The sequence below is a fragment of the Balaenoptera acutorostrata genome, chromosome 15 (assembly GCF_949987535.1).
Source record: "Balaenoptera acutorostrata chromosome 15, mBalAcu1.1, whole genome shotgun sequence".
NCBI lineage: Eukaryota > Metazoa > Chordata > Mammalia > Artiodactyla > Balaenopteridae > Balaenoptera > Balaenoptera acutorostrata.
This window is the reverse complement of record NC_080078.1, coordinates 64,121,148-64,149,047: the sequence shown is the minus strand read 5'-3', so window position 1 is coordinate 64,149,047 and position 27,900 is coordinate 64,121,148. Positions and strand designations below refer to the sequence as shown.

The following is a 27,900-nucleotide window of genomic DNA, read 5'->3' as shown; positions in this document are numbered from 1 at the left end:
AGCTACTCCACGAAGCTACTGTAAAGTTGAGAAAACACATGAAAATGCTTAGATCTAAGCCTGGCCAATAGTAAGCATTCAATAAAAGTGATTATATTGATTGCATAAGATTCACAGTGTACAATATATTTCCCCATTGATTTAATTCTGACACAGTCCCTGTGAGGTAGGGGTTATTAGGACCCCCATCTCACAGATGAGGAAATTGAGGCCTAGAGAACTGAAGTGCCGGGACCAGGGTCGATGTGGAGCTTACACCGTGTCTGAGCAGGGTTCGTAAACCAGGTCTCCAGAGGCCCAGACCCAGAGCTCCACCCTCCAGCCTTCTTCCCTCACACCAGGAGTTGTGGGTTCTTCTCTGGCCAGTGTGGGACTTCAGGCTTTTCCGTATTCGACTGTGAACAGAACAGGGGCTTAATCTCTTAAACTCCCTTCCAGTTTCGAAGTGGGGACAGTGTTCACCCCTTCCCCAAGCCCTAAACAGCCAGCAATGCGTTCATCCCAGGGGGCGGAGCCTGTCAGCGTTAGACACCAGGCCCCACACTAAGCCACGCCCACAGACCAAAGCTCCAGCCCCACCGTGGGAAACCAGCTCCCTCAAATCTCCTCCGCTAGCAACCTGCCTGCGAAGTCCCTCTCAGCTCGTGTCTACCTCTTAAACTCAAGCCCTGTCCCTGGAGTCCAGCGCTCCGCCATGTGCAGCCCATCCCAACGCCCAAAGCCTCGCACCAGGATCCACGGTTCTGTCTCTTTTTCTTGTGCTCCCACGTGGTTGAGCTGCGGCGCCGGCCCTCGACGGCCATGGCGGGTGCAGTCTCCTCCACAGGGTCTTAGGGTCCAGCCCCTGACACGAAGCTCCGCCCCCTAATGGCCCCGTCCACCCCACTTCACCCGCTCATTGCCTTAACTCGTGGCCCCGCCCGGACAGCCGTATGACCCCACCCCCATGTAGACCCACAGCGTATCCTTCGGCTCCTGGACCCCGCCCCAGCCCCTCTCTAGCTTGCCTGTGGCCACGCCACTAACCGTTAGCCACACCCACAGATAGCCCCGCCCCTCGAGGCTCCACCCCCAGAGGCCAGTGGTAGGGTGGCGGCTGGCCCAGCCGGGCCCCGCCTGCCCTCCGCCCAAGGTGCTGGGTTGGAGCTGGCCGGGCACTGCGGGGCAGGGCGAGCGCGGCGGCCCGGGGGCTCGGAGGCGAAGATGGCGTCAGGCAGGCGTGCCCCGCGCACCGGGCTACTGGAACTGCGCGCCGGGGAGGGCTCGGGGGCTGGAGGCGACCGGTGGCAGCGGGTGCTGCTCAGTCTAGAGGAGGACGCGCTGACCGTGAGCCCCGCCGACGGCGAGCCCGGCCCGGAGCCCGGTGCCCAGCGGGAGCCGGAGCCCGCGCAGCTGAACGGCGCCGCCGAACCGGGCGCCAAGTCCCCGCCGCTGCCGGAGGCGCTGCTGCTCCAGCGGCGCCGCGTGACGGTGCTCAAGGCCGACGCCGGCGGGCTGGGTATCAGCATTAAAGGTGGGCGCTTGGCCACCGAGGGCACGGGTCGTGGTGTCTGTGGGACCGCCGAGGGCGCAGAGGTCGCGGGGGCTGGCAGCGTATTGAGGACATGGAGTTGGTTGACTGCTGTTTGGGGGTAAGGGCGTCTGAGAGAACAGAGGGAACCGAGGGCACCAGGAGCACCAAGGTCGGAGAGGGCTTTGAGGTCTCAGTCAGAAGGCACAGGTGTGGAGGGCGTTGGGGACTCACCAAGGACATGTGGGTGGGGAGTTCTGTGTGGAGGCAAAGAGATCTGAGACTGGTTGCCTAGTCTAGGGTTGCATGGCCATCAAGAACAACAACAGGGACCCCAGGAGAGCAAAGGATGGAGAAAGGAGACTGAGGCCTGGGGTGCTACTAGGGCAGGGAGGGGGAAGTCTTCAAGACACAACCGAGGTGGGAGGGAGGAGTAAGGCCTGGAGTAGGAAGCATGGCTGGTGGGGAGATTGGAGACTAGCTGGAGGCTGGGTTCACAGACAGGGGGCCAGAAAGGACCTAGAAATCTGAGGACCTAGGAAGGCTGTGGACCTAGGTGAAGAGCCCTAACAGCTGGGTTTGAGTTTCCTGATCTGACCATTTCCACCTTCCACAGGATTGAGAGGGGCTCTCAGCCCCCAGTACTGACAGCTTTCTTTAGGGGGCAGCCCAGACTGAAGTCCAGAATCAGCTGTGTGACCTTAGACAAGTAATTTCCCATCTCCGGACCTCAGTTTCCTCAACTATATAATGAGGGTAATGGTAGAATTGGGATGTTTCTATGAAAACAGGAGTCCAAAGTACTCACCCTGCCAACACATAGTAGGTGCCTGGAGAATTATGGCTGTTAGATGAGAGGAAGAATAGAGGTCACGAGAGACTCCCAAAGTAACTAACCTAGTGCTAAAAAACCTGCACACCCCAGCTGCTGGGTTCACCATTCCTTCCTGAAGGGGTGGGGATGGTGGTGACTTGGCTACCACTGTGTGCCAAGTGCTGTGCCCAGTACTCTAGGCTCATGATCCACTTCATCCTGGCAACAAGTACTAAAAGGTAGGAAGCATAATCCTCATTTAGTAGGTGAAGAAACTGAGACTCAGAAAAGTAAAATGATTTTCCCAGGATCACACAGTCAGTGAGCAACATAGCTGGGATTTGAACCTCAATTATCAGGCCCCTAGAGAGTGTCCAGAGGAGTCGGTTCTTCCCCATGGAAGGGCAAACTTCCATGCAGCCAACCAAAGGGATCTAAAAGGGGAAAATGGGAAAGCCAGGGAGTGGGCACCAGTTTTGCCTTCAAACTCCAGCATGGGATAGGGCAACAGATCAATCCAGAAATTGTACACTCAATGTGTTAAAACAGGAAGGAACTTAGAGTTCATACAGAGTTCCATTTTGCAGATGGACAAACTGAGTCTTGGAGAGGAGGGGGACTTTCCAAGGTCACATAAAGTTACCTCCTAGCTTCATACTTCCAGGTGGGAGTAAGGGTACTTTTAGGAGGTGTCAGGGGGAATACCAGCTCCATTCAGTTCTTCATGTATGGAGACTGGGCTCCCGTTGCCGTGTTGACCTTTCCTTTAGGGTCCAGCCCAGCCCAGGCATCCAAGAATAATCATGGATTCAAACTGAACTGAAGTCCCTAATTTCAGGCAGAAGAGGGCAGATAGATATGAATAGAAACTCCTTCCTTTCCTAGGTCTCAAGCTCTGTGTGGTGCAATGAACAAACTGTTGGGCCTGTGTGGGGGTCTGGAGAGGCATTCCAGTCCTACTTCTGCCACCAATTTGTTGGGTGACATTGGAATTATAACCTGGGCCACTTGTTCCTCATCTTTGAGGATGGAGCACTAGTGTGATACGTGAGGGCCTGACTTGCAGTCTACCATAGAGTTAAGAGTGTTGGTTCTGGAGCCAGGAGACCTAGGTTCAAATACTGGCTTTGCCACTAACCAGGTGGGTGACCTTGGGCAAGGGGCTTCTCTCCACACTTCAGTTTTCCCGGTAGGAATCTGAGCATGCCTGTGTGATTGGGGTGTTGTGGAGATGCAACAAGACAAGATTGAAAGCACTTAGCATGGTGTTATTACTGTTATTACTGTTTCTGATTTTAAAAGGACATTCAAGAATTTAGAAATAAAGCAATGTGGTAAAATGTATTAGGTTTTTTTTTTTTTTTTGGCTGCATTGGGTCTTTGTTGCTGTGCGTGGGCTTTCTCTAGTTGTGGTGAGCAGGGGCTACTCTTTGTTGCCGTGCGTGGGCTTCTCATTGCAGTGGCTTCTCTTGTTGCGGAGCACGGGCTCTAGGTGTTCAGGCTTCAGTAGTTGTGGCACGTGGGCTCAGTAGTTGTGGCTTGCAGGCTCAGTAGTTGTGATGCACGGGCTTAGTTACTCTGTGGCATGTGGGATCTTCCCAGACCAGGGCTTGAACCCATGTCCCCTGCATTGGCAGGCGGGTTCTTAACCACTGCACCACCAGGGAAGTCCCCAGATAGGCTTTTTTTTTTTAAATTAATTAATTAATTAATTTATTTTTGGCTGCGTTGGGTCTTTGTTGCTGCAAGTGGGCTTTCTCTAGTTGCCTAGTTATGGCGAGCAGGGGCTACTCTTTGTTGTGGTGCGCGGGCTTCTCATGGTGGTGGCTTCTCTTGTTGCCGTGCACGGGCTCTAGGCGTGCAAGCTTCGGTAGTTGTGGCTCACGGGTTCTAGAGCGCAGGCTCAATAGTTGTGGTGCACGAGCTTAGTTGCTCCACAGCATGTGGGATCTTTCCGGACCAGGGCTTGAACCTGTGTCCCCTGCATTGGCAGGCGGATTCTTAACCACTGCGCCACCGGGGAAGTCCCCAGATAGGCTTTTGAAATCTCTAGACTTTAAGGCCTTGGTTTCTAGCCTGGATCCTAGGTTGTAAAGCTTTCTGATTGCTAAAGAGATCCTTTGTGGCCATAGCAATAGCTGACTTCTATCTTTATTCTTGATTAGAGGCTATCAATGGGTTCCCCCATTATGGGAAAATCGCTTAAAATCCAAAATAAAATAAAAAAAAGAAGTTACTGAAGCACCTTGTAAGTTACTCAAACACTGGTGAACACCCAAAACATTTAACCAAAAGATCCATTACAACATTATAAATCTAGAAAATGACTTGTAAATATTATTAGTGTCCTAAACTTCTAAGGCTCTTTTCTGAGATCCTCTTTACTCTCCACTCCCCATTTCCCAGCACTGGGTTGGACACAGTGAGAGACCTTCAGAAGTAATTTTGCCTCGATGTGACTCACAAGTGTTGGAGTGTCTGCCTCAGTTTCTTCCTCTTTCCGTGCTTGTGCAGGGGGCCGAGAGAACAAGATGCCTATTCTCATTTCCAAGATCTTCAAGGGCCTGGCAGCCGACCAGACGGAGGCCCTCTTTGTAGGGGATGCCATCCTGTCCGTGAATGGGGAAGACCTTTCCTCTGCCACCCATGATGAGGCGGTGCAAGTCCTAAAGAAGACAGGCAAAGAGGTGGTGCTTGAGGGTAAGCACTGGGGACTCCAGGGGTGTTCAATTCTTCCCTACCTTCCCTAGGCCTCAAGCAGTGGGGGCTGGGAGGTGGGCAGGGTTGAAAACAGAAACAGAACTTGGGGATCTGCCTTGAGACAGCAGGGGTGGTGGCAGCAGAGCTGGCCCAGAGCCAGACTGACCTGGCTTTCATTTCCTATCTCCCACTCCCTAGCTCTGTGGCCTTGGACGAGTCACCTCATGCCCCTGAGCCTTACTTTCCTCATCTGTAGGGCAGGGATGTAACTTCTGCCTTACTGGGTTGTGGAAATAGGACAAAAGGTCCATGGCAGGCAGGATCTGCCACCCAGTGAGTGACTCGGGAAGAGAAGGGTGGGGACTGGTGAAGGGGCGGCTGAGATTCTTTCCTGAGGAACCAGGGGAGCTCTCAACTCTGAGTTCTCCTAAAACCCTGAGACCCATCTTGCTTTGGGAGAGGACTTGGCCTTCATGTAGCAGGACATCAAATACTTCCAGCTAGACTCAGAGAGGAGTATTATTTTGTGGGGGGGGGGGACTTGGTGGCTCCCCTCCACTATCCCGTCGCTGTGTGGTCTTAGATGAGACCTTGGCTTTCTCTGGGCCTCAGTTTCCCATAGGTTGTTACAGTCTCTTGCTGGGGTGGTCCCACTTCTGCCTTTTGCCAGCTCTGTCAGGAGGTTTCTGCTCTGCTCAGCCCTTTCATCAAACTCCACTCTGTGGGATAGGGAGGGTAGGAGGGAGATGCAAGAGGGAGGGGATATGGGGATATATGTATACATATAGCCGATTCAGTGTTATACAGCAGAAAGTAACACAACATTGTAAAGCAATTATACTCCAATAAAGACGTTATAAAAACCCCAAAACCAAAACCCAAAAAAAACTCCACTCTGTCAGTTCCGGAAGCCATGGGGGCCTGAAGAATGTGTCTTTGGCTCCTGGCCCAGAACAGGCACACGGAGGTGGCGGGGGCTGATGGAGAATGCCATGGCCAGTGAAGCTGCGGAGCTGAGCCCTAGGCCCAGATCCTGATAGGTTGCCTTTGTGTCCCCGAAGGAGTCTCCAAGAGGCCACAGAGACAAACAGGCTCTGGATCCCTGGGTGATCTTTGGCATTCTTGACCTAAATTCTCTATCGTTTTGTTTTATTTTATTTTTACATGTTATTATCTATTTAAATGTACTGTGTGTCTATTTAAATGCTACTGTTGCATTTTTAAAATATATACTGAAAGCTGACTCTGCAATATTGGTCCCTAAAAGCTTAAGTGTATCAATCATATTTTAACAGCAAAATTAAATAACAAGATCACACATTAATGATATGGATATAGGAGACTTTCCTTCCCATATGCCTCATCACTTTGATATTTATAGCCAGTAATGCAGTTTAAACTGTTGAAATTCATCAAAATGTCATATTTTGGTTGACTTGAAAAACTCTTTTAGTCTCTGCTGTTTGAAAGTTTAGTCCATGGATGGTAAAATTTCTACTGTAGACACATTTCTAATCCACGCCAAGGTCCCCTTCACCTCCTCCTCTTTAGGTAAAGAATGTCTCTATCTGGCTTCTCAGTGTGGATCATTCTGAGAGGGTAGCATCTCTGAGTGTTAGACGTTTGAAACGCCTCCTGGTTTCGGGGCTAATACCCAAGCCTTCTACCTCATTTACTCCATTCCTTCCTCACTAAAGCCAAGAAGCATTTCCAGAGACCTACTGTGTACCTGATTTGCGGAGCATTGGGTCAGAAGCTAAAGCAGACCTGGCCCTCCCTGAAGGAGCCCACCAGTGAGTTGGGGAGACAAAATATGAACACTATCTTCTCCACACAAACTATTTAAAAATCAGCGTCTAAAATCCTGTCTGCTCTGTAATTAATCTGGCCTTAGGCAAGACCCTCTTCTCTGGGGCTCAGTTTTCATATCTGTTAGGGTTAAGCTAGATCAGAGATGACCAACGGCTTTCATTTTGAGCGTTAGCTTCCTTGGTGGCTACTGAGAGTTCCATATTTGGAAAGATTGGGAGGTCTTATCTGGACTCAGCAGAAAGGAGCTGGAATTGATTAGCAATGTCTGCTGCACGTAGAGTAGGGAAGAGAAATACCATCCCAGGACTGAGGGTTTCCAGCACTCACGTTCTCTAAGACTTTTCATAGGGCAAGAGCTTTCCTTGGCAAATGCTGCCCCAGGCTGCTGGATGGAGCCTGGCCTGCCTCTTGCCCGGCATAGGATTTGGCACATGGTAGGCACTCTATAAATGTTAGTGACTCCCCTCCTGTCCTATAGCATTTATATAGAATTGGTATTATTTCCTCCTTAAATGTTTGGTAGCATTCTCCAGGGAAGCTACCTTTATAGAAAGGTTTTTTGTTTGTTTGTTTGTTTTGCCACACTGCGCAGCATGTGGGATCTTAGTTCCCCTACCAGGGATCGAACCCTGGACCCCTGCAGTGAAAGTGCGGAGTCCTAACCACTGGACCGCCAGGGAATTCCCGATTTTAATGTCTTTAATAAGGCAATTTAGATGATCTGTTTTTTTTTCTTTTCTTGGTAGTTTATGTCTTGCAAGGAATTTGTCCATTTCATCTAAGTTGTCAAATTTCTTGGCATAAAGTTGTTTATAATCTTCTGGTATTTTTCCTCCCTTTTGGATGACAGCCCTCTCCTGCTTTCTCTTTCTCTCCTTCTCCCTTTGTACTGCTCTACTCAGTGGTTTCAAGGGGACTCTCAGTCTCGTGGGGCAGATAGCTGAGCAAACCTACCAGATGACCATCCTGTCATAGGTGCTGAGATGGGGTCTGCCCAGGGATTGGAGGAGGCAGGTGGTCAGGAAAGACTTCTTGGAGGAGGGGATGCTGGCACTTTATGAACAATAAGCAGATGTGGGTATGGGGTGGAGAAAGGGCATTCCAGGAAGGGGAGCTGTGTGAGCAAAACCACGAAGGGGTGAAATGACTTGACTTACCTGGGGAGTTGCCTGGGAAGTAATTCAGCTTTATCTGAGCCTAGGTGTGAGGAAGGGAATGGAGAAAGAGAGGGCTATTCAGACTGACAGATTCTGCAGGGCCTTGAGTGCCAGACTAAAGGAATTTGGAGGGAAACAGAGCGGTTAAAGGGTTTTCAGCAGGGGCTCACATGGTCAGCTCTGGGCTTTACAGCATCAACCTGGTTTGGAGGGAGACAACAGTAGATGCAGAATGGCAACAAAGAGGCTGGGGCCACGAGCAGGAGGGAGATGGTGGTGGTTTGACCTAAGCAGGTTTGAATAAAAGGAGGAGTCTCGAGGTTGTAGCCTTCTTGTTAGTTTTTTCCCAGCTTTTTCTTAGTTGAAGTCTCTCTCTGAGCTGCTCTCCAGCAGGCTTGTAGAAGGAGGTAATTCCATCCAAGGCAACAAACAGGTTGGGGCGAGCACTGGGGTCAAGACTCTTTGAATCGCACGGGTGATCTGAAAAGCCTGGAAGACATGAGGGATCTAGGATGCTGGGTTGTGACTGGTCCTTGAGATTTGGGGGAGTTTGTGGAGACTGGGCAGCTGCCCCAGTCTGGAGCCAGAGCTCCTGGAAGCCTCTCTGGGCTTAGGTTCCTCCCTAGCACCCAATCACTGGTCACATTGTTCAGAACTTCCCCACCCTCATCCCACTTCTAAGACCACCTCCAAGGGCCCATGGCCTGTCCTTTGGATGTGAACTTGGCAGGGCAGCTGGGCATCTTTCCTGAGGTCTGGGGCTTGATGGGTACAGAGCTCCCTGAGAACATCCTAGAAGAAAAGATGTCACTAGCAAACTGCAGTTGCCAGCCAGAACCCTACTTCCCTGGCCTAAGTCAGGGGCACAGCTGGGTATCAGCAGCCCCAGCCTGCCCTCTAGACCTTTTCCTCTCTGAGGGCAGGAGTTTGCACAAGTGTCTTGAGCCTATTCTCAGCTATAGCGATGTATTTGTGACCAGAGTCTGGGCCCAAGCTGACAGCCAACACGCCTCTGTCTGCTGCTTAGAGAGGCCCATTGTGTGCAAGGATCTGGAAGCAGGGCCAGCCTGGGCCCTTGGAGACCAGGCCTGGGGGAAAAGGGAGGGCCAGCCAAATGCGTCCCCTCCCTCCACCCCCAGTGAGGCTGACAAGACACAGGCAACAGGGAGCCTGTGATGCATTAAAAAATAATACTAAAGGACAAAAATGAATAAAGGCAATTTTAGTACTTTGTACAAAGTAGAGAGGGTTCACCCCACACAAAGATCAGGCTTTTAAAAGATACAGGCATAGAGTAGCATGTACATAAAAGACACAGAGAATAGTAGGAATTGCTATAATCCCCGTTTTACAGACAACGTCACCAAGATTTGTTAAGCATAAATAACTTTCTTCAAGTCATACAACTAATAAATTGGCTGATTCAGAATTCAAAACTAGGTCTGTCTGATTGCAGAGGCCACTATTGACTCTGCCTTGGATAATACCTACCTCTCACGGTTGTTTGCAACATAAAAAAATAATGCATGTAACGTGCTGGGACCAGTGTGTGCATAAGTAGGCACTCATTTATTTTATTTGCTATTTATAAGGATGAGACAATGCATTTGAGGTTTATGGCACAATTCCACACAGTAAGCGTTTGATAAATGTCAACCTTTGTCATCATCACATCAGCAGCAGCATTTTTGTTTTCTCCAGTAAACTTGAAGGTCTCTGCAGGCAGGAATCATGTGTAGTTTGCCTCAGAGCCCCAAGCCTGGCACCAAGCCCAGCACACATTAGATGTTGGTGAGTCTGGGGGGAATGATCACCTAGGGGACATCCCTGACCCTTTCTACTTTGCCTTTAACCTCCTCAATTGCAGTTGACTTTCCTAAATGTTTAAGATGGGGCTCAAGGCTCAAGCTGGGCTTGACTGACTCCTGAGAGTTTCCACTGTGAGTCCTCAGAACTCCAGGGCCAGGCCCCCACCAGCTCATTCCCTGGGAGATGGACACTGCCAGGTGTCCTGCCTGAAATTTGGCTCAATACATCACCACTATCAAAAGTGGGATGTTATTAATGGATGCAGCTAATTTGAGGCCACTCCATGCAGCTTAGCCGAGTGACGCTGTGCCTGAGAGGCGCCTGAGGGACTCCTGTCCTGGGAACAGAGGCATGAACGGAGCCCCCGTCCAGTCCTCCCATGGCTGCAAAGACCTGTTGTTCTTATCATTGTTCTCAAGAAAACATTAATTTGGCTGCACACACATACGGCTTAGGGCCATGTGATTCCCCACAGACAAAACTTGGCTTAATTCAGTCCTGGCCTGTTCCCTGGATCTTTGATTAAAATGCTTGTGGGGCTCTGGAGGCAGGTTTTGACCTCGATTAGCTATGTGAGCTTGGCTGCTGGTGGTGGTGGAGGAAATTATAATGATAATGATAAGAATGTTAATAATAGTGATTTATGTGTGCTGTTTAATGAGCACCTACAGTGTGCTGGATACTGTGCTAAGTGCCTTCCATATGCTTTCTCGTTGCATCCTCAAAACCACCCTTATGATTCAAGGTACATTATTCATCCCATTGTACAGATGAGAACACTGAAACTCAGAGAGGTGAAGCTATTTGCCTGAGGTCACACAGGGGCAGAGATGGAATTTGAGGTCAGATCTGTCAGATGTCAAAACCCATATTCTTAAATATTTATACTGCACTGCAAGTCATGTCATCTCTGTGAGGCTCAGTTTATTTAATTTATTCAACTGTTAAATTGGGCAGTTTAACAATGGATCGGTCTCATTGAGTTGGTTTGATTAGGTGAAGATGTGTTAGTGAGATTTGAGCTTTCATGCTTGGTATATAGTAGGTGCTCAATAAGTGCTTCTTTCTCCCATTACTAAGATCCTAGTAGGCTTCCTGAGTTGATGAGGGCTTTATCTTTGAATCCTAGCTAAGATGGTTTGGAATGTGGTAGTGTGTAGATATACATATGGTTTTTTTTTTCAGTGTATTTTTTTTTTTTAACAAAAGTTTATACTTAAATGTACAATATGTTCCAAGACAACACTTCATTCTAGCTATAGGTGGCAACAGATGTTATGGCAGAGAATCCAGATGTTTAAACAGGAATGGAATTAAGGATCATCATTGCCTCAGACACAAGGAACAGCTTACTTTTTGCCAGATTTCCTTTTTTTCAGATTTATTTATTATTTATTTATTTATTTAATTTTATCTTTGGCTGCATCGGGTCTTAGTTGCGGCATGCGGTATCTTCGTTGAGGCATGTGGGATCTTTCATTGTGGCACACGGGCTTCTCTCTAGTTGTGGTGTGCAGGCTTCAGGGCGCGTGGGCTCTGTAGTTTGCAGCATGCGGGCTCTCTGTGCGAGCTCAGTAGTTGTGACGCGCCGGCTTAGTTGCCCCACGGCATGTGGGATCTTAGTTCCCTGACCAGGGATTGAACCCGTGTCCCCTGCATTGTAAGGCAGATTCTTTATCACTGGCCCACCAGGGAAGTCCCTACCAGATTTCTTAATTCCACCTGTGGTCAGGGGGCTTTCCCCGGGGCCTTCGCTTTTAGCTCCTCAAGTTTCTTCTGCTCCTCCTCTGTTTCTGCTTGAATGCCTTATCTTCCTCGTCCATATCCTTGGTTTGCTTCTTGGGCTGCTTCAGGGGCTTCTTGCCACCTTTGTGGCCCAACATGGCACCTGCCGCCCCTTCCCCAGATCCTGGCGGTATATTTTTGAAAAATAGAGTTTAAAAAAATGTGAAAAGTAATATATGCTTAATTAAAAAAATACAAAACAAAACAGGAGAGTGTAAAGCAATTATCTTCTCATAGATTAATATCACCCATGGCTAATATTTTCACACACTTCCAGAGAAAGGTTTCCATATTTGTTTTTATCATGGAACAAGTTGAGGACCTCTTTCCAACTCAGCACATGTAACTCTGTTTCATTCTCTTTATTATTATTATTTTTTAAAATAAATTTATTTATTTATTTTTGGCTGTGTTGGGTCTTCGTTGCTGCGTGCGGGCTTTCTCTAGTTGCAGCTAGCGGGGGCTACTCTTCGTTGTGGTACGTGGGCTTCTCATTGCGGTGGCTTCTCTTGTTGCGGAGCACGGGCTCTAGGTGTGTGGGCTTCAGTAGTTGCAGCACGCGGGCTCAGTAGTCGTGCCTCGTGGGCTCTAGAGTGCAGGTTCAGTAGTTGTGGTGCACAGGCTTAGTTGCTGTATGGCATATGGGATCTTCCCAGACCAGGGCTCGAACCCGTGTCCCCTGAATTGGCAGACGGATTCTTAACCACTGTGCCACCAGGGAAGTCCTCATTCTCTTAAATGGTTACATAATATCCCATTATTGGGATTCAGACATTCGTCTCACAAATATTTATTGAGCCCTTGCTCTATGCCAAGACTCGATGTAAGGCACTGGGGATATAGCCGTGAACGGGACTGAGTGGTCTGCCAGGAACTCAACTTTAAAAAAAAAAAAAAAAATTTATTTATTTGGCTGTATCGGGTCTTAGTTGCAGCACGCACGATCTTTGTTGACATGCAGGATCTTTTGTTGCAGCCCACGGGCTTCTCTCTAGTTGTGAAATGGTGCGTGGGCTTAGTTTCCCCACGGCATGTGGGATCTTAGTTCCCCCAGCAGGGATCGAACCCACGTGCCCTGCGTGGAAGGCGGATTCTCAACCACTGGACCACCAGGGAAGTCCCGAGCTCACTTCTTGTATTTAGCAGCCCCTATTCATGGGATTCAAGTTGCTCCTAGCCTCTTGCGCCATAGACAATGATGCCATGATCCCTCTATGCACCTGTGAACATTTATCTGAAGGGGATTCCTGCAAAGGGTATTGCAAGTTCAAAGTGTTCATGTGCCTTTAGGATCTTGATAGATGGTGCCCCCTATACTGCACAAGGGTGTGGAAGGTGAGATGTTATGCCCCAGAGTGTGGCAATCCAGGCAGCTCTGCTGCAAGGCCTGCCAGTGGCTGGGAACTATGTATAGTCCAGCCTTGCTGGACCAGCAGGACCTCAGAGATCCTCCAGAGCCCGTTGGAATGCCAAGTCCTCTCCACAACATCCTGGGTGGGCAGGTGGGCAGCTTGGACTTGAATCCTCACAATGCCTCACTCAGAAAGCTGACATATGAGTGCCAATTATGTAGGCAAGCAAACTGAGGCTCAGAGAGACCATGGGACTTGCCAAGGCCTGATAGTAAGCGTCAGGGCCTGCATTGAAATTTTTGTCTGTCTGTCTGTCTGTCACGACATCCTGTGCTCATCCCCTTATACTGTCATACTAAGAATAGCAGCAGAAATAATAACCACACTGCTATTTATTGAAGACCTATTCTATGCCAGGCAGGACAAAGTGCTTTACAAGTATTGAATCTCAGTATGTTAGGAGATAGATATATTTTACTCCCATTACAAAGATGAAGAAATAGAGGCTCACAGAAGTCAAGTCACTTGTCCAAGGTCACAGAGCAAGGAAGTTAAACCCAAGCCTGCCTCACTCTAGAGCCCAATTCAATGTTGTCTCCATCCTGAGAAGTCCCAGGCTTGTCAATATTCATTTATTTAACACATTTCTTATTCACTGATTACCTGGTATATGTCAGGTACTATTCTTGATGCTGGGGATACCCTAATAAGCAAGGAAACATGTCCCTGCCTTCATGGAACTGACATTTTGGTTAGAGGAGAGAGGCTGTAGACTAGTAAGCAAATGGATAGATCATGTAATTTCAGGCAGGGGCAAGTAAATGAGCACCCACTGAACAGACAAGGAACAGCTTGAGCTTAGGGGACAGGCTTCAGCCAAGTGTCAAAGCCAAGACATTCAGTCATAAATATTTTTTGAGCACTGGGATAAGTACTGGGGATACTGTGTTGAGCCAGAACAGATGTATCCCCTTCTCTCTGCAACACATATGTTCCCTCCCAATTGTCCTGGGCCAGGCAAATGGTCCTGCCTTGCCTCTGTTCCTTGCATTTCTAGTGGAATCTATTCCTGGCTCCTTGGGGTCAGGGCTGGCTTCTCTCCTTGGCAGAGCTGGTAGTTGGGGCCTCTGGAAGGGGCAGGGTGTCCTGTGTCTGTTTCAGCTTCCCTGAGGAGGAAGGGCCCACGTATCTGCTTTACCAGGCTCCTGGGCCAGAGGTTTGGCTGGGGAGGGTGTGGACACCAGTTGGGTCTATCCTTGGGGTCTCAAGAATGCTGGCCACAGGGTCATGGTCCTGCCCTCAGCTCTCTAGGCCACTGCCTTTGTGCAGCCCCGCCCTGCCTGGTTGGGTGACTCAGGCAGAAATCAGAGCAGGGAGGAGGCCTCAGAGCTGGGCTATTTATGGCCACACTCTGCGGGCCCCAGCACCCCACCCCCACTCTGGGACAGGCTGATTGGTTGGTGAAATGCAAGCCCTGTTTCAGACACCAGCTGGTGTGCTGTCCATCTATAGCATGTTCCTGTGGGAGAGGAGAAGGCGGACCCACTTCTGGAATGGCCTGGGTGAGCAGGGCCTCTAGTAGTTTCTCTGGCTTCAAAGCTGACAAACATTCATTTGCTGAGCACGTAGCATTGGAGATCCCTGCTGGATTCTGGGGGGTACAGAGACGAGTCAGTCAAGGTCCCTGCCCTCACAGTGCTCCCAGCCTGGAGGAGAGCACGGACTCCCACATGGACACATAGGGAAGTGGGATCTAGGGGACTGCGGAGGTGATGGGCGTGGAGGTTCCAGAGCGGGTATCTGGGAAGGTTTCCTAGAGGGGCGATGTCTGAGCTGAGCCAGGACCTCCTGGGCTGTGGCACCTTCTCCCTCCTGCTGAACGAACCTGTCCTGCCCTGGCGTTCATTTCTCCATTCACAGAGCACTGACTCTGGGTGCGAATCAAGCCCCGTTTCTGTCCTCTAGGAGCTCCCAGTTTGGTGCGAGAGACAGCCCCAACACACAGAATCACAGCAGAGTTCTAAGTGTGGGCAGAACCTGTGTCATATGTTTTATATCATCTTATTTAATTCTAACGTCTCTCTGAGGTAGACATCATTATGCAGGTTGAGGGCCAGAGAGGTGAATTACCTCGTCCATGGTCACATAGCTAGGCAGAGCTGGAATTCAAATCCTAGAGTGCCTGTCTCCAAACCATGTACTAAGGGCATTCTGTGCAGGGAGAACTGCATTTTTAAAGGCATTTGGAAGCCCCTACAGCTTCTGAGAGCTCTGAGGAGGTCAGTATAATTGGATTAGAGGGCGAGATTGGGGATGTGGCAGGAGGTAAAGCCAGCAAGGCAGGCAGGGCTCAGGTCCTGGAGAGCCTTGCAGTTGGGTGAAGAGTGCAGGGAGCCAGAGCATGGCTTTGAGCAGGGGAGGGATGTAGTTAATTATAGTGGGGAGATATATCAGTTGCAGCCTGAGTCGGAGTGGGGGAAAATGGGTGGGTGCTGTATTAGTTAGGATGCTTTTGTCTGCAAGTAACAGGAACGCACTTCAAAGAGGTTTAAACATTGAAGAAAATATGTTTCTTCCAGAATATGTAAAGTCAGCATGGCTCCAGGGTAGATTAATTTAAGGACTCACCATCCTCAGTGTGTGGACCCCAATCCTGGGGTCAAAGTGACTATCATCGCTTTAGGACCAACTCCCCCCTCCCAGCAACTTCTGAAGGCTAGAGAGGAAGGGAAGGGAGTATATTTTCCCTCACAGCTCACTGGACAGAATTGTATCATCTGCCCCTTTCTAAGCTAATCACAAGCAAGAGGGATGGAATGATCATGATTCGCTTTGACCAGTCAAGATTTTCCCCCTGGGCTGGGGAGAAGCCCAGCCTTTTGGGCTCTGGGTTCTGTTAGCAAGGAGAAAAAAAGTAGGGGAATGGTTTGGCTGTCAGGTAGGCTGTGATGTGTCCCACCTCTATCGCCCCTTGAGACATAATCCTGGGGTAAGTCATTGCTGTAATGGTGAGGATGAGTCATTTTTCGTCTTAGTTCCCAATCTTCAGACCTAGGCTTAGTTCTTTCTAAACAATCTGCTCTTGTTTTCAATATAACTTCTCTTCCAACCCCAGTAGGGCTTGTAACTCCCTCTCACTTTCACCCCTGTTTGCCTTGGATCCTATCTGAACCTCAGGGGCAGTCTCCTGCAACAGAAATAGCTTCTTATGTGGTTCTTCCAGGGAGCTGGACCAAGAACTGCTTCCCCACCCCTTCCTGGTCTGTCCGCTCACAGACAGAGCATACTGACTGGGCCTTGACTGCAGACATCAGATGTCTAGCAAGCCAGATGGCCATGGGGGTAGAGGTGGCTGAGAGGAGAGGAAGAGAGGCTGCCCAAGGGCTAGCAGGCATAGGTACTATTCAGTAGGGCAGCAGAGGGGCCAGCCTGGCTGGGAGAAGAGAGACCAGTGCTCGGGCAAGACGTTTAACCACCTTGATGTACACACTGTCCTTCTAGCAGCTCATTTTAGAGATGAGGAGACTGCTGCTCATCAGAATTGGGAACAGTCCAGATGCTGGGACAGATGTGGCAGACACTACTGGTTGTCTGCCTTCCAACCATTTCCCCTTCTTCCATGCTACCAGAGCCTGATTTAATTGGGTGGGAATATGCTCAGCCCTAGAGGCTGAATTGTGATTGGTCTAAATAAATCATGACTATTCACTCTTACTAATGATTTGCTAGAAGTTGGCATGCAGCCCAGTCAGGCCAATGAGATATAAGGCTTCATGGAAATATTTACCTCTCTGATAAGAGGGAGATGTGAGGAGACAGCCCTTTTTCTCCCTGCCTCCTCCCTTCTTGCTTTGGGTTTTGTCATGTAAGGAATGATTAGCTTGAGCCTGTTGCAGCCATCCTGTGGTCATGAGGGGAAGGCCAGAGAATGGCAGAGATGCAATGGCAGAGATGCCTATCCAGGATCCAATGTCACTGAGCCACTGAACCAATCCTGAAATTGCCTTCCTCTAGACTTCTTGTTACATGAAATCATAAATATCTTTATGCTTAAGGCACTGTTATCATATATTCTATTATTTGCAGCCAAACTCAACTAATTGATAGAGTAAGAATACCAAAATGTTTTATTATCAGTTAGCTTTAATTGATTGGTAATGGCTGCCATAGAACACTATGATTGATTTGTGATGGCTTCCTTGAGCAAGGGATAAACAAGTGGTAGCTCAAGTGTCACGTGTTTACCATCCCAGTCCTACCTAGGGCCAGTCCAACACCTGGCACATATTAGGTGCTCAAGAAAACTGACTTGTCTCTGAAACTCTTCTCCCACCAAGCCTTCTCAGATCAACCCTGTCATTACGTTGCCTTTCACTTCTAGCTGCCCTTTGTTACTGACATCTTCCTTTTGTCAAAAGGCATGGAATCCAGGCCCCAATCAAGACTCTTTTGGTTGCAAATATCATAACTCCTGTTGGGATGGCAGTCTGACTTTCTAAATGAGGAGTATCAGAAGCCAGAACATTAGCAGATGCCTGGCAGGGCTTTCCCCTGTCTCTCAACATGCATCTCCACTGATTTTCTCTCCCTACAAATCAGCTCTCTCCTCTTCTCTATCCTCACTGCAGAAGGTGGTTGCCCCTGTAGCTTTCAAGTGTGTTCGAGACATTAGTGTAGGATCTCTCAACAGTCTCAATTTGGGTAGCCTAGTGTGGGTAAGGGGTTGACCCCTGGTCCAGCTAGCATAGCCAGGAGAGCAGGATCACATATCAGAACATGACTTTATGGGTCAGTTGGGCAGAGGAACTGAATAAAAAGTTCAGTTCCTCTGAATTTTGTACCAGCCACATTTCAAGTACTCAATAGCTACATGCGGCTAGTGGCTACTGTGCTGGACAGTGTATATAGAGAACATTTTCATAATCATAGAAATCATTGTCTCTGTTGGACAATGCTATTCTAGAAGGAGTCCACTATACTCACTCAGCGATGACTGGTCAGAGCTAAGAGGGCCTCTAGACATCTATATTGGTTAGGGTACACGTTGTGCTGCTGTAACCAGATCCCCATAAAATACTATGGCTTAAATATAATAGAAGCTCCTTGCTTTCTTAGGTAACAGTTCAAGTCTGACGTGGCAGTCCAAAGTCTCAGCATCCATTTATTTCTGTTTGTTAGTCAGCCTTTTAGAGTGTGGCTCATGTTCTCCTGGTCAAGATGATGCCGCACCAGTCTGTGTTCTAGCCAGCTCAACCTGTCAAGGGAAAAGACAGGGAAAGGAAGGGCGTGCCCCTTTCTTTTTTCTTTTAAGTAAATTTATTTATTTATTTTTGGCTGCATTGGGTCTTCACTGCTTCGCACGGGCTTTCTCTAGTTGTGGAGAGCAGGGGCTACTCTTCGTTGGGGTGCGTGGGCTTCTCATTGCGGTGGCTTCTCTTGTTGCAGAGCATGGGCTCTAGGTGCGTGGGCTTCAGTAGTTGCAGCACGTGGGCTCAGTAGTTGTGGCACACGGGCTTAGTTGCTCTGCGGCATGTGGGATCTTCCCAGACCAGGGCATGCCCCTTTCTTTAATGGGCAGAACTTGGTAGCTGCACACATCTCTTCTGCTCTCATCCTATTGGCCAGACTTGGTCACATGGGCACTTATAGCTGCAAGGGAACCTAGAAAATGAAGTCTTAAGCTGGAAGTTTATCACTATCTTGGAGGAAAATTAGCAGCCTCCACCATAGGACTGTCTCATGCAGCCCCTCCTTTTTGCAGATGAGAAGACTGAAGAGATAGAGGCAAACAATGGGACAGTGGCAGAGCAGTCACATCTTCTGACTCCCGGTGCTCTCTCACTGCCTTGCTGCAGCTGTTGCCCATTCCCTTTAAGCAGCCATCCTGAAGCTCTAAACACTTAAACTTATGTGGTTAGAACTTAGTTATGTGGCCACACCTAGCTGCAAAGGAGGCTGGGAAATGCAGTCTTTCTTCCAAGTGGCCATGTGTCTATAAACCAAGGGAAAAGTGAGAGAATGGATGTTGGCATGCATCCAGAATTTTCTACCATGCTGCCCTGTCTGAGACTTTAGCCTAGAGGAGGCTAGTGATAGTGGACATAAATTAAACTTTTAATGAATTAGTGACAATTGTGATGTGTGCTACGTGGGAGCCCATGTCACAGTGGTAACTGCTGACCTCTCCCCTAACCAGTCAAGTACATGAAAGAGGTCTCACCATATTTCAAGAACTCTGCCAGTGGGACCTCGGTTGGCTGGGACTCGCCTCCTGCCTCACCCCTTCAGCGGCAGCCTTCCTCCCCTGGCCTCCCACCCCGGGACCTCCGTGATGCCAAACACATGTCCTTGAAGATGGCATATGTCTCGAGGAGGTGCACCCCCACTGACCCAGAGACCAGGTAAGCCTGATGTAGGGGGCAACTCAGACAGACATGCCCTTGTGTTAGGTAGTGGGGCCAAAGGAAAGAGTCCCTTGTGTTGCAAAGTGACAAGCACGATGCGCAGACATAGTAGGTGCTTAAGAAATGTTTGTCGAATGGATGCAAGGGTGAAGTTATGGGGATGATGGTGTGCTTTGCTTCTCTCTTCTCCCTCTGGGCAGTTCACATCTGAGGAGGAACTTGGTCTGCGAAGGAGCCCTGGATTCCAGTATTGGTTCTCCTTGAACTAGTCCCTTTTCTTCACTAACCTTTAGATTCCCCTTTGTGAAACAAGGATATCGGACTCAGTGATCCCCTCAAGTCTCTTCCAACTCTGCTGAGGTTCTGAGATGTCTGGTAACGTTTGTGTCAGGGCCGTGGAAGGTTACCATCCCTCACATCTGCGCAGCCTTTAACACCGATGATAAGATTGATACCAGCCAACATTACTGAGTGTTTATCACGCACAACTTAATTTAACTCTCACAGCAACCCTACGGGCAAAGTCCTATTATTTCACCACCATTTTGTAGATGAGGACAGAGAGAGGAAGTAACCTGCCCAAGATCACACAACCTGGAAGGGATGGAGCTTGCCTCATTCTAGGTAACCCTCCCTGCTTCAGAAGCTTCAGGTGCTTGAGTGATGATGGTGGTGAATGCAGTCTATGTTGATTAAATGCGGTGTGCAGTATTGGGGTGGTGTGTGTGTGGCTTGGGCATAAAAGGCTTGTGCTGTGGGTCCTAGTTACAGCTGAGGTTCAATGCCAGGCCAATGCCCAGCGTTGCCCTGAAGGGCTGATTAATGTTCAGCATCCATATCTCCTGGCCCTAGTTGGTGCCCCAGCCCCAGCCTGCCCCCATGAGGCAAGAACTAGTGATTCACAGGTCACTTACAGGTGCTCCACTAAAGGAGCCTTCTGTGTTGGGTGAAGGTGAGGTGGTATCAGTCCTTCCTGAGACTCATAGAACTTTAGGTTAATTGTGGATCCCAGCCTGATCCCAGACATCACCTGAAGCATGTGTGTATGTGTATTTCTACGTGTGTGTACATGTAGATGGCATTTAAATGCAAGTGTTTGTGTGTATATGTGAGCATTTGCACGGGCAGGGGTGTAGATTTGTGCATATGTGTTTGTGTGTTTGTGTTAATATTTGTATGTGTATACGCATGTATGTACATGTGCCTGATTTGTGCACATATGTGTAACTTGAATATAACTGGGTTTCCATATCAGCATAATATCCCAGTCAAAGGAACACAATCTGGTAACCAAAATGTAATGAAAAATATTTCAAACTTTTACTTAATGTTAGGATTACATTGGGCTGCAAGTATCAGAAACCCCAGCACGAAATGGCTTAATAAACGAGGAGTTAATTTGTCCACACGTTTAAAAAAAAGTCTAGCAGTCAGCTGTGTAGGCTGCTGTTGCTGCTCAAGAATGCCCTCAAGGCATCAGGCTTCCAGCTTCCTTTTTTTATTTTTCTTTTTCTTTCTTTTTTTTTTTTTATTTACTTACGGCTGTGTTGGGTCTTCGTTTCTGTGCGAGGGCTTTCTCCAGTTGCGGCAAGCGGGGGCCACTCTTCATCGCAGTGCGCGGGCCTCTCACTATCGCGGCCTCTCTTGTTGCGGAGCACAGGCTCCAGACACGCAGGCTCAGTAATTGTGGCTCACGGGCCCAGTTGCTCCATGGCATGTGGGATCTTCCCGGACCAGGGCTCGAACCCGTGTCCCCTGCATTGGCAGGCAGATTCTCAACCGCTGCGCCACCAGGGAAGCGCCTATTTTTATTAAAAAAAATTTTTTTTCCGGCCGCACCACATGGCTTGCAGGATTCTAATTCCCTGACGAGGGATTGAACCCAGGCCCTCGTCAGTGACAGTGCGGAGTCCTAACCACTGGACTGCCAGGGAATTCCCCTTCTGCCATCTTCATTGTGGATTTTCTTCTTCCTGGAAGCAGGATGGTGGCTGCATCTCCAAGCATTTGTCCATATTCCAGACAGGAAGAAGGCAAGGGACAAAGGAACTTTTCTCCTGGTGTTTTGTTCTATTGCTGCATAACAAGCCATCCAAAAATTTAGTGGCTTAGAAGATAACAGTTTATTATTTTTCACAATTCTGTAATCTGGGCTGGATCAGCCGGCCAGTTCTGTTCTATGTGGTATCTGCTGGGCATGGAAGTCCAAGATGGCTGTTTCACCCACGTGCCAGCTGGGGTGGTTGGAACAGCTAGAGGCTGGCTAAGCATTCCTCTTTCAGTATGACCTTTCTGTATGGCTAGCTTGTTCTTCTCAGGGTGGGTGGCCTCGGGCTAGTTGGATTTCATGATGGCTTGGGAATTCCGGAATGGCACTTCTGCCACATTTTATTTGTCAAACCAAGTCACAAGGCCAAGTAGAGGAGAAAGAAGCTTCACCTCTTGATGAGAGAGGTGCACTGTGTGTATAGGGAGGGATGAATTTGGTGGAGGCCACCTTTGGAAACTAACTACCACAGCTGGGAACGCTTTACCTTTCATTTAGGAAGGGACACCCTCCCCAGAGCCTTCTCTCTCTCATCGGTCAGAACTGGGTCGATGGCCAGGGCTAGCTGCAAGAGAGCTCTGTAGTGGAGGAAGGCAGAGGCGGAGGGCATTGGAACGGATGTGTGTGAGCCGTTCTCCAGTTTCTGCCCCACTTCACTGTTTATGGAAAAGCCAAAGGGCAGTGAATCTTTAATGCCCCACAGAACATTTGAAAGTCCTCGCCCTGTCACTAACTCCTCTTGTACCTCCCTGAAACCTTTCCCACACTTACCTCTGTGGCTTTTTATCTCCCCGCCCTTTTCCCTTCTCCATTCCCCAGCTCTTTTTTTTTTTTTTGCCACACTGCGGATCTTAGTTCCCCAACCAGGGATCGAACTCGTGCCCCCTGCATTAGAAGCGTGGAGTCCTAAGCATCAGAATACTAAGGAAGTTCCTCCACCCCCCACCTCTTTTTATGTAGACCATCTCAGGCTACTAAGCCTCTTCAGTTACTGTGTCCACACCCCTACCCCGTCAGTGCGTTACTTTGGTTCTGCACCACAAAGGAGAACCTGGGAGATGGCCCAGCAAGACAGTCCTTCTCCTTAGAAACCAGGAAGGACAGGGCAAAATCATGAATCCTTGCACAGTGATAATTTTGACCCCCGTCACACACGTTTGGGTGTGTGTGTATTTGTGTGTATATGCCTATGTGTGTGTGTGTGAGATAGTCTCTTATCCTTAGATAAGATAGATAAGCCCCATGAGGCTCCAACAACTGTGGCTGGAGCCCTGCAGTGAGTGTCGCTCCTGATTCTGTCATGGGCATCCCCTGTGGTTTCTTCTGGCTTTGTGGTAGATGGGGTTTCTTGGGCCAGATTTCAGGGTTGGGTACCTGCAGCCCAGTGGACGGGCCCTCCCCTCCACCTCATTTGTGCCTGCAGGTATCTGGAGATCTGTTCAGCAGATGGCCGGGACACCCTCTTCCTGAGGGCTAAGGATGAGGCTAGCGCCAGGTCGTGGGCAGCTGCCATCCAAGCCCAGGTCAACGCTCTGATGCCCTGGGTCAAGGACGAGCTGCAGGCGCTGCTGTCAGCCACCAGCACAGCCGGGAGCCAGGACATCAAGCAGATCGGCTGGTTGACTGAGCAGGTGCCTGCAGGGCCCGGGACCTATCCTCCCCCCTCTTCCCTTGTCCTGGAGCTGACCCATGTCCCATTGCCCCTCACTGCCTCACCCCACCCTGGCCCTCTGACCTCTCCCCTCTCCGTCCCTCCTCACTGCTGCCTTGCCCCCTGCAGCTGCCCAGTGGGGGCACAGCACCCACCTTGGCTCTGCTGACCGAAAAGGAGCTGCTCCTCTACTGCTGTCTCCCCCAGACCCGTGAGGCCCTGAGCCGGCCGGCCCGTACTGCCCCGCTCATCACCACCAGGTATCTGCGGACAGGCAGGACTGTGTGTCCCACCCAGAGCTTGGGGGGTGATGCTTTAGATGGACCTCAGAAGCTGGGGACTCCAGCCCCATCCTGCCCTGAGTTATTCCCCAGGTGGCCTGAAGCGAGTCTCTGCCCTGTCTGGGCCCTGGTTTCCTCATCTGTAAAATGGGGGCTTGGAACAGAAGGATATGAGGTCCCACCAGTCACTCATTCATTGATGCCTACTCTGCCCAACCTTGTGCTGTGTGGTTCAGGAGACAGAGAGTCCCCAGAGACTCTGCCCTCGGGGAGTCCCCAGCCTGGCAGGGGAGACTGACCCGGAAACAGCCTTTACGATGCAGAGTTGTAGGAACCACTTAACTCTACCTGGCCTGGTGGGGGAAGTCTTCGGGCAGAAGGTGACATTTGAGCTGGACTTTGACAGATGAGTAGAAGTTTGCTATTTAAGAAAGGCTGGAAAAGCATCTCACACAGAGGGAACAACATAGTCAAAGGTACAGAGGCATGAAGGGCTCTCACACGTTCATGGAGCTGTGAGTGTGCTATAATCAGTGTGTAGACTCTCTGCAGGAAATGGAGAGAAATGAGGCAGGGAGTTGGCAGGGCCTGATCTCGTGGAGCCTCTATTGGCTGGTTAGGGAATGTTAGCCTTATCTTAAGAGCTGGGGCAGAGTTGAAGAGTTTCAGCCTGGGAGTGAGGTGACTCTGGGTTGTGTTTTAAAAGAATCCATGTTGCTGCCACCTGGAAAATATGCTGGAGGCGGGGGATGGGAGCAGTCATGCAGGAGAGCTGGTGGAGGTGGGTGGAGACAGCAGATGGAGAAGAAAGGCCGCATTTGCATCGGAAAACACATGGGTGGTAAAATTAACCAGGCTTAGTACTCACCAGATGGGGAGGGTGAGGGAGGTGTCCGGATGAATGGATGAACGGGAGGTTTGGAGCTTGTGTCTGGGGGAGCAGTGGGACTGGGGGTGGGAGTGCAAAGGGAGGAGGTCAGAGCAAGACGCTGAGTTGAGTCCAAAGTGTGTGAGGGACAGGTAGGGAGCTTGGGTAGGAAACTTGGAGACTTGTGGGTCTGTAGTTTAGGGCTGCAAAGTAGGGGACTGGGTATCAGAAGCAGCTCCAAGGGGGATTGAAGCTACAAGAGAAAGTATGTGGAGTGAGGAGCAAAGTGGGCTAAGGGACAGAACTCTGGGGTCTGCTGCCCAGAGAGGGGCATTGAACTGCCCAAGGTTACACAGCAAGTGAGAGTCAAGCTGCAGGGTCTGGGCCCTTGTTGTCCATGTCTCCTCACTCTGGGCTGGGCTCTGGCATACGTGTCAGGAGCATGCTGCCTACTAGGGATAAGCAGGTCATGAATTGCCTACCTAATTAAGTGATTCATTAATTCAGGTCACAAATGTTTACTGAGCACCTACTATATGTCAGGCATTGTTTTAGTTGCTGGGAATATAGTGGCGAACAATTAGACAAAAATTTGTACCCTAGATGATATTCTGGAGAAAAAGACAAAAGCCAACCGAAACAGTGAAAAGTAATTATAGCTTCTGGTACCATAAAGAAAAGTAAGGCTAGTGAGTGATAGGGAGGGATGCCGTTTTAGACAGAGAGGTCAGGGAAGGCTTCTCAGAGGAGATGGCACTTGAGCAAAGGTGTGAAGGAAGTGAGGGAGAGAGCAATGCAGATAATCAGGGAAGAGTGTGCTCGGCAGAGGGAACAGCAGAGGTGCTGAGGCAGGAGTGTGCTTGGCGTGTCTGAAGACACCAGAACGGTTGGAGCCGAGGGGGCAAGGGGAAGGGTGGCAGGAGATGGTCTCCTGTGAGTCAATCTGTGGCTGTCTGGAAGTCCTGTCTCCACGTTAGGTGGTAAAGGAGTCGCAGGGTCCCTTCCCAGGTAACCACCCCCGTGGCCCAGAACTACCTCCCTGCTGCCTGAGGCCTCATGCTTAGCCCTCTGCCCCCTGCCCCCAGGCTGGTGCACTCAGGCCCCTCCAAGGGCTCCTTGTCCTACGATGCAGAGCTCTCTTTTGCCCTGCGCACGGGTACGCGCCACGGTGTGGACACTCACCTGTTCAGCGTGGAGTCACCGCAGGAGCTGGCTGCCTGGACCCGCCAGCTGGTGGATGGCTGTCACCGGGCTGCTGAGGGTGTGCAGGAGGTGTCGACAGGTGGGCTGGGTGGATCTGGGAGTGCCTTTCTGGTAACGAGCCTCTTATCCCCAGGGGCATTCAAATTTCCTTCTTTAGGGTGCTTCAGGAGGGGGAGAGAGAGTGGGATTTGGGGTCTCTGAGGGCCCTCTGTTTTGGATATGCAGGTACCCTGGTAGGTAGTGAGACTCTTTTCCCGGGGGTTTACTTGTGCCAGCTTTGTGACTCTGCTGGTGAGGATATGAGAGATGGCACTTGGAGTAGGGTTGCCAGAAAAAATACAGGACACTCACTTAGATTTGAATTTCAGGTAAAACAACAAATAATTTTTTGGTCTAAGTATGTCCAAATGATCCATCGCTTATCTGAAATTCACATTTAACTGGGCAAGTCTACAGGCCTCTAAGGTCTCCAAAGGCCATGCTTGGTGGGTCTGCTGATGCCTTTATAGGGAGTGGGCCTCCTGTCCAAAGCAGAGTTGAAGCTCCCCCTTTCTACCTTTGCTGCTGGCAGTGGGGCTGGCAGTGCGGTATAGGTTTTCTGCCTGCTCATCCTTCTGTATTTCAGAGTGTGGGTGACTCTGTACAGGGTGGGTGTACAAATGGCATTGACAGTGAGCCTCCCACCTCCAGTGGCATTCAAGTTCTGCTTTTGGAGCTGCCAGTGGGGATTGGAGGTAGGGCTTGCGGTCTCTGAGGTGTCGCTGTGCCCGTGCCCACACCCTCCCCACAGCCTGCACATGGAACGGCCGTCCCTGCAGCCTCTCTGTGCATATTGACAAAGGCTTCACACTGTGGGCGGCTGAGCCAGGTGCGGCCCAAGTTGTGCTGCTCCGACAACCCTTTGAGAAGCTGCAGATGTCCTCGGACGATGGTGCCAGTCTCCTTTTCCTGGACTTCGGGGGCGATGAAGGAGAGATTGTGAGTGGAGGGGCTGGGGGGTGATGCTGTCCTGGGGCCCAGGCTGGATGGGGCTCCTGACCCTTCTCTCCGTCCACCCTGCAGCAGCTGGACCTGCATTCATGCCCCAAAACAATGGTCTTCATCATCCACTCCTTCCTCTCGGCCAAAGTCACCCGTCTGGGGCTCTTAGCCTAGAGGTCGTCAGATGCATTAGCCCTGAAGAGGGGGTGTCCACCACATGGCCTGACCTGGCCCTCCGCTGATTGCCTGCTTACCACTGGGCTGAGGGAAGGGAGAGGAAAGGAACAAGGAGGCAGAGACCCAGCCCCTGAGAGAGGCTGGGACCCAGACTCAGGACACAGTGGATCCTGCCGGTGACGTGGTAGCCTCCCTGCTGCTCCCCCCACCCACACCAGTGCCTTTTGTGGAGAGATATTTTGTGTACGCAGAAGCCATTCCGAGCCCGGGACCTGCCCCTCTGGGGATCTTGACCCTAGCTGACAACTGCCAGGCCTCCTAGGGGCCCCTAAACTGTCCCCAGAGGCCCCACCTGAAGCTGGAGTTCCCTGGGGTCTGTGTCAAGAGAAAGAGGAGGAGCCTTTCTATTCATTTCTCCCATCAGCTCTACCACCTTGAGGCATCTGGTTTTTCTCTTCATCCTCTCTCTCTCATCCTTAGTCTTGGATAAATAAACAGCCTGTGAGTACTTAGGCAGCCTGGCCCAGTGTCTGTGGTTTGTACCTTGGCCTGTGGGTGCTGTAGTGGCCCCTGTAGTCCCAAGATGGAGCAGACCCAGGACTGGAGCCCCTTTCCCTAGAGAAGAGCAGACCTTTAACCACAGGGCCAAAAAAAGAGTCTATTGGTTATCTACTATTGCATAACAAATTACCCCCGAATTTCACAGCTTAAAACAGTGAACATTTATTCTCTTTCAAGTTCTGTGGATTAGGAATTTGAGAGGGGCTAAGCTGGGTTGTTCTTGTCTCAGGGTCTTTCATGAGGTTATAGTTAAGGTGTCTGCTGCACTCATCTGAAGGCTTGACTGGGGCTAGAGGATCTGTTTCCAATATTTCTCACTTATGGATGTTGGCAGGAAGCCCTAGTTCCTCACCACATGGGCCTAATTATAGGGCTGCTTGAGTGTGCTCATGACAAGGCGGTTGGCTTCCCCCAGAGTGAGTGACACAGAAGAGAGAACCAAGAGGGGTCCACAATGCCTCTTATCACCCAGTCTTGGATATCACATACTGTCACTTTTGCTTTATTCTATTCATTAGAAGTGAGTCACTAATCCCAGCCCACGCTCAAGGGGAGGGGAATTAGGCTCCACCTCTTGAAGAAAGGAATGTCAAAGAATTTGTGGACCTATTTTATTTATTTATTTATTTAAACATTTTTTTTGTGTGGACCTGTTTTAAAACCATCATAGAGAGCCTCTTGCTCCTTTCCTGCAGAAGGGAGGATGCTTGGAGTGTGCTTCGTGGAATGTTTCTTTGGAATCTGTACCATGCAGCTGGCTGCATATGAGCCCCAGTTGCTTGCATTGT

The 27,900-nt window shown here is 49.9% G+C and overlaps 1 protein-coding gene across 1 annotated transcript; it reads left to right on the top strand.

The window, feature by feature from the left end:
- The first annotated feature begins 1,102 nt into the window (after window positions 1-1,102).
- Window positions 1,103-27,073, top strand: SNTA1 (syntrophin alpha 1). Its single transcript, XM_007193274.2, has 8 exons — window positions 1,103-1,513; window positions 4,839-5,024; window positions 19,136-19,340; window positions 22,814-23,021; window positions 23,171-23,301; window positions 25,276-25,472; window positions 26,184-26,371; window positions 26,456-27,073. The coding sequence occupies exons 1-8, from the start codon at window positions 1,204-1,206 to the stop codon at window positions 26,546-26,548; spliced, it is 1,518 nt and encodes a 505-aa protein (XP_007193336.2). The 5' UTR covers window positions 1,103-1,203; the 3' UTR covers window positions 26,549-27,073.
- Window positions 27,074-27,900: the final 827 nt, after the last annotated feature.